This window comes from Anolis sagrei, chromosome 3, assembly GCF_037176765.1.
Source record: "Anolis sagrei isolate rAnoSag1 chromosome 3, rAnoSag1.mat, whole genome shotgun sequence".
NCBI classification, from domain to species: Eukaryota; Metazoa; Chordata; class Lepidosauria; order Squamata; family Dactyloidae; genus Anolis; species Anolis sagrei.
In genome coordinates this window covers 46,265,460-46,282,303 of record NC_090023.1, presented here as the reverse complement: position 1 = coordinate 46,282,303, position 16,844 = coordinate 46,265,460, and the positions used below count along the sequence as shown (strand labels likewise).

General features: G+C 36.9%; 1 protein-coding gene across 8 annotated transcripts in view; it reads right to left on the bottom strand.

Moving 5' to 3' along the window:
• The window catches only part of BBX (BBX high mobility group box domain containing), a 137,607-nt gene that overhangs the window by 43,261 nt on the left and 77,502 nt on the right, over positions 1-16,844 (bottom strand). For all 8 annotated transcript variants that reach the window (XM_060770668.2, XM_060770672.2, XM_060770667.2 and 5 more), the window contains 4 exons: positions 15,333-15,503; positions 13,375-13,617; positions 7,526-7,724; positions 4,461-4,528 (listed from right to left, as the gene is read on the bottom strand). In XM_060770668.2, coding sequence (XP_060626651.2) covers positions 4,461-4,528; positions 7,526-7,724; positions 13,375-13,617; positions 15,333-15,503 — 681 coding nt within the window. The remainder of the gene's footprint in view (positions 1-4,460; positions 4,529-7,525; positions 7,725-13,374; positions 13,618-15,332; positions 15,504-16,844) is intronic.

Here is a 16,844-nt window from a genome sequence, read left to right as displayed (position 1 = left end):
GAAGTGAAAGAAAAGGGGGGAAGGAAGTGAAAGAAAAGGGGGGAAGGAAGGAAGGGAAAGAGAAGGGAGAAAGGAGAGAAGGAAAGAAAAAAGGGAAGGGAAGGAAGAAAAGAAAGAAAGCAAGAAAGAGGGGAGAAGGTTGGCCACAGCAACACGTGGCAGGTACAGGTAGTTCTTAATGTAATGTTGAAACCACTCTGTAAATTGCATACAGCTACTACCAAAAATACATTGCTTTCCCCATTCCATCATCATCACTATCATCAGCACAATAATGGAGTCCCCGGTGACACAATGGGTTAAACCCTTGTGCCAGGAAGACTGATGACCGAAAGGTTGGCGGTTCGAATCAGGGGATTAGGGTGAGCTCCCATCTGTCAGCTCCAACTTCTCATATGGGGACATGAGAGAAACTCTCACAGGATGGTAAAACATCTGGGCGTCCCCTGAGCAACATCCTTGCAGACGGCCAATTCTTTAACACAAGAAGCGACTTGCAATTTCTCAAGTCATTCCTAACATGACAAAAAAAATGTCAATAATCTGTAAAGGATGTTCAAATCAAAATATTACAGGGCAGATAAAAGCAAAGTTGGCTGGAAGCTAAGAATGTATCCAACAAAAATAATGGGAGGAGGGAAAGGACAATGAAAACAAGAAGAAAAATCAGGAAGGATTAATTAACAGGAGAAAGTATAGGTAAACAAATTGGTCTTTTGATATCACTGAGAAATCAAGTCTGACACAAGATGCTTGAATATCCATTGGCAGCACATTCTGAAGACATAGAACAAAAGGTAAAAGCTGACAATGAGAAGAAATAAGCAAGATTGTGGATTGGCAAGTATTATACAAAGAATAAAAGGAATATAACCAAATGAAAGAATTGGAAGGCAAGAAGGAAAAAGAACATGAAAACACTTTTTTAAGTCAAGAGGAGAAATTTAAATTGAATTCTAAAGAGAACCGGAAGCCAATTTAACAGAAAAAAAGGATAAAGAAACATTTAAGATGAGGTGTATAATAACAGGCGGATAGAGCTGGAAAATGTAAAATAAAACCAAGTTTGAAGATAAGGCATTGAAAGGCCAAATGAAAAGACATTAAATGCTAATCACTGATCTGAAAGCTTCATATGCAAAGGGACCGCTGTGTATTCTTTAAAATAACCACGTCAATCCAAACCAACCACTGGTGTTGTATGCAGCACTAAAACAACAAGCAAAGGAAGGATCGAAGCAAACAAACGAACAAATAAGCAAACAAACAAAAACAACAACAACTAAATACTAGATCACTTTCCACTCATTCATCCTTTCACAAAGTGAGAAACAGGGATGAGCTCAAAGCTATGTGCAGAAAAATGTCTATAAAATCATGTGAAGTTCTCTGTGAGCATAAGCATATAGATAGCATTAACAAATGTGTAAATGCCAGCACTGATTCTCCACTTTCCTTTCCTGGTTGAAATGTCAGAACAGCATGTTAACCCACTCACAAATTTGTTAAGAGGCAATTCTCCCTCCCATAATAAAAAAGTAAAAAAGGAAAGCAATGTGAATGAGTCTTAATGTCGAACTGTTGATTTAACAACTGTCTAGTAGATAAATATCAGAAGTATGACCAAATAAATCTTAAAGAAACATGTTCTCAATAAAAAGGAAAGCTTTATAATTCTTCTCGGTGGATTGTTAAATGCAAATCAGGGATAGCAAATTGGCCCTATCTGCTAATAACATTCTCTGGACGTGAAGTAACTGAGGCCTTGGAGATATAAGCTTATTACAGTCAGCTGATTTTGGTCTCACTGTTGCTGTGCAACACTGGGAAAGTGCAACTATCAGCACAATGTACCAACAGGATTCCACCTCTTCACCTCAAAACTAAGAACAAGTTATTACCTATGATGATGAGCTTGGAAAAATTTGTTTTTGAATCACAACTCACAAAATCGTCCAGACAGCAGGCTACTGGTTAAGAGGTTTTAGGATCTGGTTAAGAGGTTTTAGGATCTACAATCCAAAAGAATCATTTTGTCTGAATGTATCTCCCCTATGAACCACCCTGAAGATTAAGATCGTCTGGGGAGGCCCTGCTCTAGGTCCAGGCGTGACTGGTGGGAACGAGAGACAGGGCCTTCCTTCTCAGTGGTGGCGCCTAAGCTGTGGAACTCCTTCCCCAGCGACATTAAATCACCCCTCCTTCCTGGCCTTCAGAAGGAAAGTGAAGATGTGGTTTTGGGATCAAGCCTTCAGAGAATAGTTGCAGTGTATTAATAGATATGGTATATGTGCAATGACTATTAGAATTGCCCTGGACTACAATTATGGATGGCATGATTTTAATATTGAATGTAATACTTTTAAATGTTTAATATGCATTAATTTTAATGTTTAATCTTAATTTTAATTTAAATATCATTGAAGTTGTTTGTCACTCTAAGGCATTGAATAATTGCCATAATGTAAGCCGCCTTGAGTCCCCTTCGGAATTGAGAAAGGCAGGGTATAAATAGGGTAAATAAATAAATATTCTCCAAACTGTAATCCAAAGAACCTGGCTCCAATTCATGAAGGTCTGTGTGACATCATATCTGTTAGCATCGCCCTTGTTATTATGTACACCTATGATATTATTGCTACTACCAATACAAAACCAATTTTGACATCTAGCAGTAATTCAAGATGCCTGTACTAAAAGAAGCCAGCTTTAAAGCTTCATGTGTTTGGTTCATGAACCAGAGTCATGGCTCTTGGCTATACGTGGATCCATACAAAGCTGGGGAAGCAAACACCGGACTATCATTACTTTAAATTGAGGTGCAAGCGTTATAATGTAAGGTTTAACAGAGAAAGAGAGAAGCTTGTTTTGAAGATTGCTCAGCCATGGCCTTATTGCATAGCCATAGAATCAACAATAGCGAAGAACCTTAAGGTATAGTATATATTTATGTATAAACCATGTAGGCCAGAATCCACCTAATGAGATATCTGAAGTTGGTGCACACACACATACACACTTGTGGAATTACGGGTATTATAAAGTTAGAGACAAAACAAATGCCATATACACAATCTGTTGGATTAGACAATAACGTGTAAATTCACACATTGTTAAAAAATGCTGAATATCTCCTATCCAAAATATTCTGGGACCAGAATAATTTTGAATTTTTAAATTATGATTTTGGAATGCCTATAATCGCACATAAGTTCATAATGATGTATCTTGTAGATGAAGCCCAAATCTAAACATGAAATTCACATAGGTATATTTGTAATATTTTTGTGTATGCAACAATTTTTTAAATATCGAAGCAGTAGAAAGCAAAAGCGTCACTATCTCAGCTACACATGAGGACAATATGATATTTTGGAGCATTTTAAAGTAAGAGATGCTCAAAATCTGTAGGAATGTTTTGGTATTGAAACTATTTCAATAGAAACCAGCATTTTGATTTATATTGTAGCAGTAACAAGAAAATAAGAAAAAAGAAAACCAAACAAACCTCAGAGGTTTGTTCAGACCTCTGAACAAACCTCTGAGGATGCCTGCCATAGATACAGGTGAAACATTAGGAGAGAATGCTACTAGAACATGGCCATATCGCCCGAAAAACTCAAAGCAACCCAACAACAAAATATCTTGCAGAGCCTAAACAGATGTCAAAAGTGTTATTATGTAAGATATTTTTTGTATTTAATGAAGTGGGTTCTAGTTCATGAAACTGTATATTGTAATGATTCCTGAAAGCCTATGCTATAATAAATGTTATCTGCCATCTGCTACAAGACCCTTTCATCAACCATGCCATAAGTAATAGTCTCACTGAAAACCCATTTTCTTGATTTGGCCATAGAAATATACTAGCTAAATCAAAATTCAGCAGAGTTGTTCTTGAATAGATGCATTTTCATCCAATTGCTTGTATTAAGTAGAAAATTAAAATCTAATAGTATATATAAAACATTTAAAGTGATTGTAAATGTCAAAAAAGCTCTGTAACTTCATTGGTTCATATTTCTCTGTGCTTGTGAGAATGTCACCAAAAGACACTGTCCATACACAATACTACGAACAAATCACCGCCCAACAAAGGTAAATGGTATCTCAGTGTGATGAAATGAGAGTTGATAGACTGAGGCAGAAAAATACAATTAAGTAGGGGATGGGATGCAACCAATTGGCTGAACAGTGTGGAGGAGGGCAGAGATAAAGCAGACAGACAAAACTGTATTGCTCTGAATAGGTCATTTCATGTTTCTTAGAAGCCATTTCAAAATGTGAATGTGTTTCGTACCTGTACAACTGACATAAAATACAAGTTTCTATATTATGTCACCTTCCCAGATAAACAACCTATCAAATAGCTGCAAAGATAGGTTATATCGCTTTCCTTTCTATCTGTCAAATGTTCTTTCCTTTAGAGAAAGGATTAAGTGGGAAAGATAATTGCTTACTTCTTGTGCAGTCAAGGCATGTTCTCCTGCTAACAGTAGCATACTGAGGCCTCCCATTTGTGTAGGATCTGTCAAGGAAGAAAAATAGATATGCAAGCACTTCAGTCAAATTTTTATTTTGAGAAGGTTTAATGCCTTAAGTGTACTGGCCCTCAACGTTAAAGGTAATTGTCAAGAAGACTACAGCTTTTACAAAGAATGTACTTTAAACATGTTTCAGGAAAACGCATTCTTGACTTTTCTTAAACAACTATTTGCTATTTTATAAACAATTGCATTTATTTTTCTACTGCAGTTTGATCCAACTTATTCCATTAAAGAAAAACAAACAAATAAAAAAGAGGTAAACAGCATATATGAACAACTATAATTGTATGTGTCTCACTGGTGGGATAACCTGAAAATCCTACAACAAAAAGATACTCATTCCACTACTGAGAACTTTAAAGGTTAAAGAGCAGGAAAAACATGTAAAGTTTGAAACGTGATTTCTTCTAGATGATTGTAAGTCTGTAGAGAGAGAGAGAGAGACCTGAGCTATGAATGTAGTGCTGGCAGCTACACCGGTGAGAAAAACAAGTTTTTACCTTACAATCTGCTTCCATGTTGCACCTTCACACTAACTGCTCTGATTCCTGGAATGGCTATCTTATCATTTCTGGCTACCATTTTAGGCTACTGATTCTTCTCCTCCCAACATGTTTTTTTTTTTTTTTTTTGAGGGAGTTGGGAGAATAAGAGTGAAATGACTATACTTATATGTAACTTTGGATGCAAAAAGTGATCAAATAGTATGTCAAATAGCAATTTAAAATGGAGGGGAGGAATGAGGACAGGGAAAAGTATTTTAGTGGGTCATATGAACTTTCTCCACCCCAAACCTGTCTGTTATATCTGCCTTTTCCAACTGCAGAGTGGAGAAAACATTGCTTTTGGGGGCATAATGACTACACCAAGACCACAAAAATGGTCCGACTGATAGCAAAGGATGTGTTGGCCAGCAGACATGACTGAAGTGGTGAGGATCCTGTTGGAATCAGGCTCATAGAGATTAGGAGTAGAATACCTGCTACCCTATTGTGATACATCTGCTAGGTACTTCAAAGATAAAGTTCCTTGTGATGACAAAGAACATGATCCCACCATTATCTTAATGCTTCAAGGAAGTATCCTGTTTTTCTTCTGGTTAAATCTCTTGGGAACAGTTTTAATTGTGTCCCGATAATGTAGACAAGATGCTTGCTGCTTTAGACTAATAATGTCCAGAAGAAGCAGACTTAGGCCCCTTCTACACTGCCATATAAAATCCAGATTGTATGCTTTGAACTGGGTTATATGGCTGCGCAGGCTCATATCATCCAGTTCAAAGCAAATAATGTGGACTATCTGCTTTGATAATGTAGACTATCTGGCACTGAATTGTGCCAATCTGTAACCCGCCTTGAGTCACCGTATGGTTGAGAAAGGCGGGCTATAAATGTCATAAATAAATAATAAATAAACAAATAATCTGGATTATATAGCAGTGTAGAAGGGGCCTTGCTAGGTCAGTCCAGGGATGGTGGAGATGCTCTTATGTCAGGAAGAAATACCTACATCACTAAGGAGTGTTCCAGCTCCCTCATGTGGTGGCTAGGTAATGTCAAACATTCATGGAGGAATAAGGTTATATGGACCTATTTCATTCCGATTTCATGAAATAGCATGTCTGGATTGATTATGTTCTTAGGTCGGAAAACCAAGGGAGTGTTGTACTTTTGTTCCTTCTTCATGTCTCAGTGGCTTGTGATATCACTGATCATTGTATTCATTTTGATTGGCTATGTGGGATGGGAGTATTATGTATTTATCTCAATTTGACAGGTCAGTCCATCTAGAGTAGGGGCTTTAGTTAGAGCAAACAGTAGGCTTGTATGAAAAAAGAATGTATTTCATTCAAATATTCTAGAAACACACAGTTTTTTGGTTTTGTTTCTGCACAAACCCTCACTATTTTGTGCAAATATCTCGCATATATTTCTAGAAATGGCTTTTTGGGATGAAAAATGAGTTTCAACCATCAACACCTCACACAATTTATTTTTGTTCACACCTCAGAATTTCTTTGTACATAAAGTATGATTTGGCACAAAAACACATTTGTGCAACTATCCCATTCATTGTTTCCAGAAGCAAATATGGATCTTCTAACGTAGGATGCAGAAGACTTCCCCAAATTCCATATTTCTATCTGTTAATAATAGAATCATTGAATAACAGAGTTGGAAGAGACCACATGTGCATGTAGTCCAACATTTAACCTTGAAAGGTTGACTATTTGAGCAGGAATGTAAATCGAGAAGGCTAAGAACTATACCTAGATACAAAACAACTATCTGTATACAGCGTACATGTTTGAATGTTAAAGCTAGAATATACAGACATACAATGCGACCATTAATCATACACAAAAATATAAATTTATACTTCAGGAAAAATAGGTAAATGCCTATCTGTATATAATTTGAAAACACTTCTGGGGAACTCTAATCCCTTGATCATCTTTTACATAAATGTGCAAAATCAAGTGGTTACACAGACATGTTCCATTTGTAACTAGGAGACCGCATATTTGGATTCAAAAGTCACATTCAGTATGAAAAGGGACCCTGTAGCACACTTAAGACTAGCTAATGCATCTGATGAAGCAGACTCAATCTACAAAAGCTTATGGTACACAGTTCTTTCTCTTGGCATCATGTATGTGGAATCAAATTTTTACAAACAAGGCAGCATTGCAGGTGAAATAAGGTTGATGTTTATATATCCAATTATAAAATTATTTGGTGAATCAATCCAATAGCCCATTGGTGTTATATAACCCATACGTAAGTCCACTTACTCTAATGAAGCACAGTTCAGTTTAGTTTTACCTCAACAGATCTAGTGATATGTAGGCCTGGTCCAGAAATTTTGAGTGGAGAGCTAATATGGTTACCAATGAAAAGATAACCGTACTGCTATTCTTGGAAACATTATTGTAGATGAAAAACTGAGAATGATGCCAACAGAGATCTCAAACTCACCTGCCATTGCAAAGTTCAGCTGAGGCATTTCTTCTGTTTTTACCAACTTTTTAGGACTTGGCAAATCTTTTGCAGACTCTGATGGGAATGCCCACAGCTTTTTCCGGTTAGTAACAGTGGATGGCTGAGTTTTCACAGGTTTACTTGTAGGTGGGCACCACTTGTAGCCAGGGTTTGCTTTCATAAATGCATCTTTGTACTATAAAGATTGAAAGTAATTGGTATTTAGGCACTGGATAGCATTTTATATGAAATCATAGAGGTAAGTATGAATTTAAGATGTAAGAATGCAAACTCAAAACTGTCCTCTCATTCTAAAGAACCTGTTCACTGGGGCTTAGTCTCAACGAAATGTTCAATGGGTTCTAGGAACCGGCCTAAATCCAGTGAAGCAGATGTACTGTATATCATGGGATTTTCTTTCCTTTTCATGCCTGCTGCACACCGAATAGCACTCAAAATGTGTTCTATAAGGTTTCTCAGCCCCAAAAGTAGGTTTTTTGACTATCAGGAAGGCTACAGCCAGAAGGGGATTTCACTAGACTGTCAATAAACATTTGGTCTTGCATGCAGCCCACAATTTTCACCATTTCATTGTGACATTTTTATATCCCTCATGTTCAATTTTATATTCACACAAGTAAATAGATGTGACTGAACAAAAGGATATAAGAACAAGCTATGTAAAAGGGGGAAAGGAAGAAGAGGGAAGAAAAATGCGCCTACTAGAAAATATGCAAGAAAATATATAATGTTTAATTTTTTAAAACTGAAAATGCATGGATTAAACAAGTAAATATATCTGAAATAAATAGAATCATAGTGATGGCAGGGTTGAAAAGGCTATCAAATCTTACACTCTGCCATTCAGGAACAGACACTTCCAAACCCTTCCAAAATATGGTCATCTAACCTCCATTTAAAGAGGTTAAAGATCTGAATGCCTAAAGATCTGAATGCCTGATCACTGTCTCCCAAAGCAGTTACTATACTCCCAACTCAAGAATGGAAAACGGAATGTTGGTGGAGAGGAAAAGAGATTTAAAGATGGGTTGAATCTAACGTTAAAAACTGTGGCATAGACACCAAGAACTAGGAAGCCCTGGTCCTTGAGCACTCTAACTGGAGGTCAGCTGTGACCAGCAGTGCTGTAGAATTTGAAGAGGCACAAATGGAGGACAAAAGAGAGATATGTGCCAAGAGGAAGGCGCGTCAAGCCAACCCTGACTGGGACCGCCATTCACCCTGAAACCAATGTCCTCACTGTGGAAGATCATGCGAGTCAAGAAGGCCATACTAGGATAACGAGGGATTGTCTAAGTAAGTAAGTAAGTAAGTTTAAAGATTTCCAAAGAAAGAGAATCCAACACCCTCCACTGGAGCCTACTGCACTCTCAAGTAACACAGTAATCCATTGTTCTATGTTTTAGTCTTTGGAACAGCATAAAACCAGTTCATCCCATGACAAGCTTATACATGACACTCTTCCAAATATTTAAAGACTGCTATCATGACACCTCTCTATCTTCTCTTCTCCACAGATGAATATATCCAGCTCCCTAAGCTGTTCCACTCATGATATCTAGACCTTTAACCATTTTGGGCATCTGCCAGTGAATCCAATACTGATAGTTACAAGAATATAAATTATATCATTTTGCTCAATTCTCCAAGAACTGAGACTGTGACATCAGTGGCCCAACTTTTATTTACCTCCAATATTATGTAATGGGCTGAGAGTGAGCATTAATGTCATACTAAACAAGTGAGAATGTCGCTAGGAAATCTGAATAATATATCACCATGGAAGGGAGATGGCATTGAGCAAAGGGATTAAGTTCCTGGTTGCTATTCTTTTTGTCTGAGGTTGCAGAACTTGTAGCTGAAATATGGAAGGAAGGCCTTTCAATGGCTGGGCCTAGGCATGATAGAGCTGTGGCTGCCCCTTCCCATCCTCTATTGGCCATCCACTTTTTCTGCCTGCTGCTATGAACATTTTTCTTTCTATATTGTAATTTATATTACAAATGTATTAACTGACAATGAAGGAACTATCATGTTTTCCCAATGATAGTTAAAGGTAAAATCTCACAATAATTGTCCCAATGGAAAATTTGTGATTGTATATCACTGGCAAAGTCTGAAATGTTTGAGAAAGTTCTGAGGTCTTTTGTTGGATGCCATGATGAATGGGAGAACAAGCTTAGCTGCACATTATATGGCAGCTACATTAAGCTACATGTTATGTCTGGACAATTGGAATAACCAAGTTATATTACTATTAAATGGAGACATTGTCTTTGAAAACAAAAGCTTCATTGCTTGTATGTATTTCCTTCAACACTTCTTCAAGGAGTGTCACAAAGAGACTCACTGGCAAGATTCCATTGCTAATTACTATTGTTATAAGTTCAAACTGAAAAAGAATGCAAGTTATATACTTAATTGCATATCTCATATATCCTCTTGGAATAAATGATTCTAGGAATGCACTTGGCTGTTTTCTTTTCAACGAAGAATGCAAGTCTAGCTTTCAAGAACTTAGTAAATAGTGATATCATAACATTATAAGTAGTGTTTTAACACACTATTGTTAGCTGTCCCTGATCTGTCATTTCTCACAGGAGTGCTGTGCAACCATTGTTTGTATTCTGCTGTGAACATGGTTTAGTTATTACTTAAAAGAGGAACTGTCTCATGGGATTTTAAAAAACATGCTCTCTTGAACTGAAGTTTAGTTCATTCAGAGCAAAAGTTAAAAAAATATCTCATGATACACTTTGGCTTATATACAATTCTGTCTTTCAGTTAATCTACTGAATTTTATTTCACAGCTTTTAAAGAAAGACCTCTGACTGTTGTTGGGATTCAACCCCACACTACCCAAGTCTCAACTCCTCAATGAGAAACAGTTTAGTTAGCATTTCTGTTTTTACTCTCATTCTGATTGGTTGCGTAGAATGGATACTTTTCTACTGCAAGCCTTTTAAAAATCTGACTTCAGATTCTTACATTGCTGTGTGCTTTGAGATCTCTCTCTGCGTGTGTGTCAGAGAGATGTAATGATTGGTGTTATACTCTCTCTCTCTGAAAACATAGTAGAGATGGGTGTTGGAGTAGCTCAGATCCAGTTCTTGATTATTAAGAAATGCAGTTATTTTTATCATTATAAACTTTTTGTGATTTTAAAGATTGGACTCTGCATTTTTGCCTGCCTAAGTTCTATTTTTTTTACAACCACATCACATGACACTTCACGCTCTGTATGTTGTGTGCTGATGCTCAACTTTAAGTGTCCTGTTTGTATTTTGGATGCTCTGCTATATTTTTGAGTAGTTTCCCCTAACAACTGTAGCATAAGAACAATCTGATCAGAACTATTGGATTATTTTCAAGTTACAGGGAGGCTGACAGTAAGTTCCACGGCCCCACTCATTCCACCCACAAGCAACCAAGTCAGGTTTATACAAGGAGAGAAAGAGTGTTTCAAATCTAATGGCTTCCAGCCTGCCCTTCCTTATAACAATATTCTCTCCTGAAAGAAGAAAGCTTGTCAGTTGTTCTTCTGGCCTACCAGACTCTTATGAACCTGTTTAAACTGGCCCCCCACCTGGCTTTCAGTGTTAGAACAGCAATGCCCACTATGTAATGTTAGTTTATTTTCTCTGTATAAAGTTTATTTTGGGGATTATTTCTCTAACAATTATATAGCAATCCTGTATGTCTCAACTAAGAACAAAATCTCACTGAGTTTGTTTATTCTACAAGTATAGGGTTGAACTGAAAGGAGGATAAAAATAAATTTTCTCATCATTGCTAAGTTTATTTACGACTATTTTTTAAAGCAAGAATGGCTAATTAAATTTGCCATCTGGTTCCTTGGGAAATAGAAAACCAGAATAACCATGTATGACTTATACTAGTGATGGTGAATGTAAAAGTCTCAGTGATGCTTGCACTTCCCAGACCTAACCTTTGTGGCCCCTGAAACTCTTACCACTCCCCTAATCCCTTTAATAAAGTATTTTTCAGATGATTTCTCCCCAAAAAACTTTCATCCCTCCAAAACAATACCCAATGTACAAAAATTTATGAAAATATTGACCCTCACCCCCACCATTCTCAAATACATCTTTAGTTCTTCTCAAAATGGCAATGTACCATCATCAGTAGCGGGATTGTAGTGGGAGCTGGCTCCAAGGCTACCACTATGATTCTCTCAGGTATATATACTTTGGTGTGTTATATTTTATCTGCTAAAGGAGATGATGCTTAACCATCTATGTTGGTAATTCTATGAAGATGAAGGAGTAGGGGTATAATATTGTGGTGGTCACCTTCACCTGTGGTGTCTAAATAGTTCATTAACACATGAATGTTTGGGTTCTTTGTCAAGTCTTCATATGTTTATATTTACATCTATAAAATTAGAGTGTTTAAATAGCTTACTAAAAGAGCATTATATTTTAGTTCTTGGCTGAGTCTTTGGTAGATTATTGGTGAAGTTACTGCTGCACAGCTGAAATCACAAGAGTACCATCCTCAAAAAATGTGACGTTACTGTACATCTTCTTAAAAAAATAAAGTAAAATTGTATTGTCAGCAAATAACTTCCCTCAAAGAAGTCCTTAATTAAAATACCCTCTAGGTCAGTTTCAGTGACAGTCATTTTGAATTAAATTTTTTAGAAAGGAACAGTTTCTCTGGATCTGGAAATAGTGTATTAACCACCACATTATTTTGAATTTTTAAATAAGCACTTGTCCTCCTTTTGTGTATTGCTCAAACAGGGAGTTACCTAATTATTATTATGTTTAGTAATAATAACAGTTTTATTTCTTACCTGCCTCTCTTCAAGGCTCTATGTTTCCTCACAAAATCTTTACTAATTCTAATATAGTCATTCAAACTTTGAGAATTAAGAACAAGCAAATGGCAAGTATTAATAATTAAGATAGTTAATAAAACATATAATAGGGAACACAGCAGTTATTCCATTAAGAGGAATTACATTGTTTTTCTATTTTTCTACAAATTAGCCAATATTGAAATCGGGTTGTTTACCTGTACCTGGTTTTCTTCGAGTGGTCATCTGTGAAATTCGCACATATGGGTCTTCTTGTGCATGTGTCGACAGTTTCAGACTCTCTATACATAACACCAACATGTAACCATTTTAAATGCCCGGAGAATCTGAAACTGTTTGCACTTGTGCGGGAAGACCCATATGTGCATATTTCACTTACACCATGAAGAAGTACACACAGATACACTCTCTCTGCTGAAACGCATACATTTGAACAGTTTTATCTGGATCTCAAAACTCTAATATAAGAAAACCTCAATAATCTAGATTGCAGGATGAGTGGGTGGATGTGTGATTTCCCAAAAAAGTTTGGAAAGTCAGGAGAGCTAGCAACTATCATGGTAGTTGTAATCACACTAATGAAGAAAGAAGAAGAAGGAAGATAAACATGAAAAGAATAATCAAAACTTCTGATAAAAACGTGAAAAAGCAGACAGTAAAGAATTTATGGGAGCAACGTATGAAGCAGTAATGTTCAGCTACACAGCTCAGTTGTTGACCACTGTGAACTACAACCTCACACATTCAATTAAATTATCATTCACTAAACATTAAAACATAGTCACAGCATCTTCTGAAATGGAAGTGTTAGTTCTTCTTTTAATTGTACTTTTAAAACGTTCACCATTACGAAGCTGTTGTTAACTCCCTGTTGCAACTGTTACTTTAATGAAATGTTATAGTGCTTTAAGATATAAAATATGAGTATTAAAATATATAAAATGACAGGTTCAAGTGGATAAGTGATGATGTCATTGTATACCTCCTTGGCCATGTCTGTGTATTTCTGCTTTTCTTTAGGGTCTAGAACAGACCACCAGTCTGCCAGTATCTTGGTAGCACCACGGTTGTCCAGACGGGGGTGTTCTTGCCGCACAAGGGAGCGATGGCGTTTGCAGAAGAGAAGGAATGCATTCATTGGCCTGCGAGCTCGCTGTTCTGAAGAATCTTCATCTTCTGTTTCATCTGCATCGTGCTCAAGACTATCAGTGCTAAGAAGATGGACCTATTTACATATGCAGAGAATGTCATTGACAACTATTTCTTGTCACACCTGCTATTTATTCATTTCAAAATCTGATATGAAATTTGCATAAAATCTGCAAATACTCTATATTTGAAGTGGATTGTTTAGTAAAATGTTTGAGTGAATCATTTTTTTTAAAAAAAAACAAACATCAGAAACAACCTGTTATAGGAAAAAGGAGATTCATTCAGAAAATGATGCCTTGAAATGGAATAATTAGTAAAATTAATTGAGCCACAATGAGAGTTCTACCCAAGGATGGCATCTCTCTCTCCTTCTATCCCTCTTTCACACACATGTACATGCATGCCTGTGTGCGTGCACACACTATTGCTCTTCGATTAGCTGATATAAACCTTCCTATTTATAACGGCTTTTGGGACATGGCTTTATGCCTCTGCACAAATCTGTATTTAAACTAACCACACTCTTGGTGGCTTTTTTTCCTTTTGCAGGAGGATGCATACCTGTTGTTAATACTTTGTTTGTTCTGGTTTATTAGTGTTTGCAGCCTCAAGCAATAAAGACAAGGTTTAAGTAAATAGAAGAAATTTAAAAATGATGAACAATATAATTTATGGTAATTTCCACAAAAAATAATTAACTTTTGAGATTTGCTTCAGAAATACATGGCAATGCTTACTAGTTTATATGACTGAAACATGGTATCAAACAAATGCGCAGACAAACAGTATATGGTTCTACCTACATTGGGATGAACAGGTCCCCAGGTCTGAGGTCTGTCTGCCCTCCAGAGGGCCTGGGAAGTCTTGATACCCCCCCCCCCCCCCCCCAATATTCTAGGAACAACAAGGAGTAACAATTTATCAGGTTTTAGGCTGCTCTGGCTATTTTAAACCAGGAGTTCATTTGACACCTAGAGGCCGATTCCAGTTTTGTAAAAATGAACTCCAGGTGTCAACAGCTCTGGGATGACCAAAAGCCTAGTACAATGATCTATCATGACCTTTTGATGGTACACAGGGTTTATTTAATTAATTTTAGTCATGTGTAATAGTGGGGACATACTGGAATTTCTGAAGACTGTGAATTGTACTGGCCTACCTTAATCTACAACTGTAATAGCTAGGAAGCTTCATGATGAGAAGAAACATGTCTCTAAATACCAGCTTTTGTATAACTAAAGGGGTGCTTTCATGATCTTCCTGTGAATATTTCAGAGTCCATCTACATTGTAGAACTGACACAACTTTAACTACAATGGCTCAATGCTATGAAAGCGTGAGAGTTGTAGTCTTACAAGGTCTTTAGCCTTTTCTCCCAAAGAGTGCTGATGTCTCAATAAACTACAACTGCCATGATTCCATAGCACTGAGCCATGGCAGTTAAAGTAGGGTTGAACTACTTTATTTCTATAGTATAGATGCACTCTCAGAGATATCTGCCTGGCAAGTGTTGGAAATAGAATGCTGGACTGCATGGCCCAAATGGTATAAGCAAAAACAAAAACAACAGCAACAACAACAAAAACCAAAGTCACCCTTCTTCCATCCTTAAAATTGTGCATATGTATTGATTTTTTAAAGTTTTTTTCAGACACCACTACATTGCAATTAATAATTTCAGAAAAGTCTTTTCTAACTCATTAACGAAACTGCCAAATGCATTTTGGAAGTCCTGTACAACAATCAGTTTTCTAAGAGATAGTCAACTTTTTGATGTGATATGTCTACCTTATCAATATCTTCTTCGTCCTCGTCTTCCTCCTCCTCTTCAGAAAAATCAATGATCTTCTTCGCAAGTAGTGGATGCCACTGAAGACACTTTCTCTTTGGTCGTTTTCCTGTCCCCTCTCCGTCTGTTGAATGGTCTTTATTTCTACTGCTGCCTTTCATTACTGTGACCTAAAAAGGCACAATGGCAATGAATACCAAACATTCAAAATTGTCTGTATTAAACACACATATATTGCTGAACAATTTTTCAACTTATATCTGTAAACACTGTAAGTAAGGTGCACAAAGGACGATAACAATAAGCCAACCAAAGGATGATGAAAGATGCAATTCTATTATAATGTATGAATGGATAGGTCCTGTAGGGTACAGTATACTTTTTACAATTTAGATAGTTAAGCTTACTTACTTAACTAGATGTACTCTTATCTTCTGTCATCCAAAAGCTCATCCCCCCCTTTTAAAAATACATATTTATTTCATAGGCCATTTTTGTTCCGCCAAACAGCTCAGAACCTTGTCATGATCAACAATCCACAATCATCCAACAACAGCCAAATGTAACTGGAAATTATGTCATATTACTTCCAACTGTGTCAGGAAGTACAGTACAGCCTTGGGGGGGGGGGGGTGGGGGGGTGGCCTTTATCTCTTTGTAGTTGACCTCTTCTGCTCTAGATGGAAGATGTTTGCATAATTATTTTATTGATATGAATACTCAAAACTGAGTCAGCTAGAGAAGAATAAAAAGTTCTGTGAAACCTATATCAAACTTTGCAGTGTAACCTTTCAATTATTTCTCAGAGCTAGGCTGGAAAGCTTTTTATTTTTTGTTTTGTTTTACAAATAACAGTCTTATTAATGAAAGTGGAAAATGGCTTTTCTCAGATAATGGCATTTGAAAGCATGGTCTGGATTCATACAGTAAGAAGTACAGCAAATGCCACCTTATGCAACCCAGGAACTGGGACAGTCATGTTCGGAAAAATCGAATACTTGAATATTATATGTGAACAACAAAATTAATATTTTAAAATGTGGCATTTCTGACTTATTTACACTGCTGCACTGATGACACACACACACACACAACTTATTGTTATTTTGTTACTTTCTCTCGTAAATGATAATTCATTTCTATGGATGAAAGATCCTCAATCCCCTATTGGCCTTGTTAGAGGAATTGGGGAAATTTCAACCTATGTCATCTCATGAACTTTGCTATTAAATATAGTCATATAATGTAACACAGGTATAATTGATAATCATTAGCCTATAAAGCCCTAAACGGTTCTATCCCAGCTTATCTGTCTGAACGTATCTCCCTCTATGAACCACCACAGAGTTTAAGATCATCTGGGGAGGCCCTGCTCTCGGTCCTGCCTCCCTCGCAGGCGCGATTAGCAGAGATGAGAGACAAGCCTTCTCAGTGGTGGCCCATTGGCTGTGGAACTCCCTCCCCAGGGATATTAGATCAACCCTTCCCCCCTGACCTTCACAGGAGAGTAA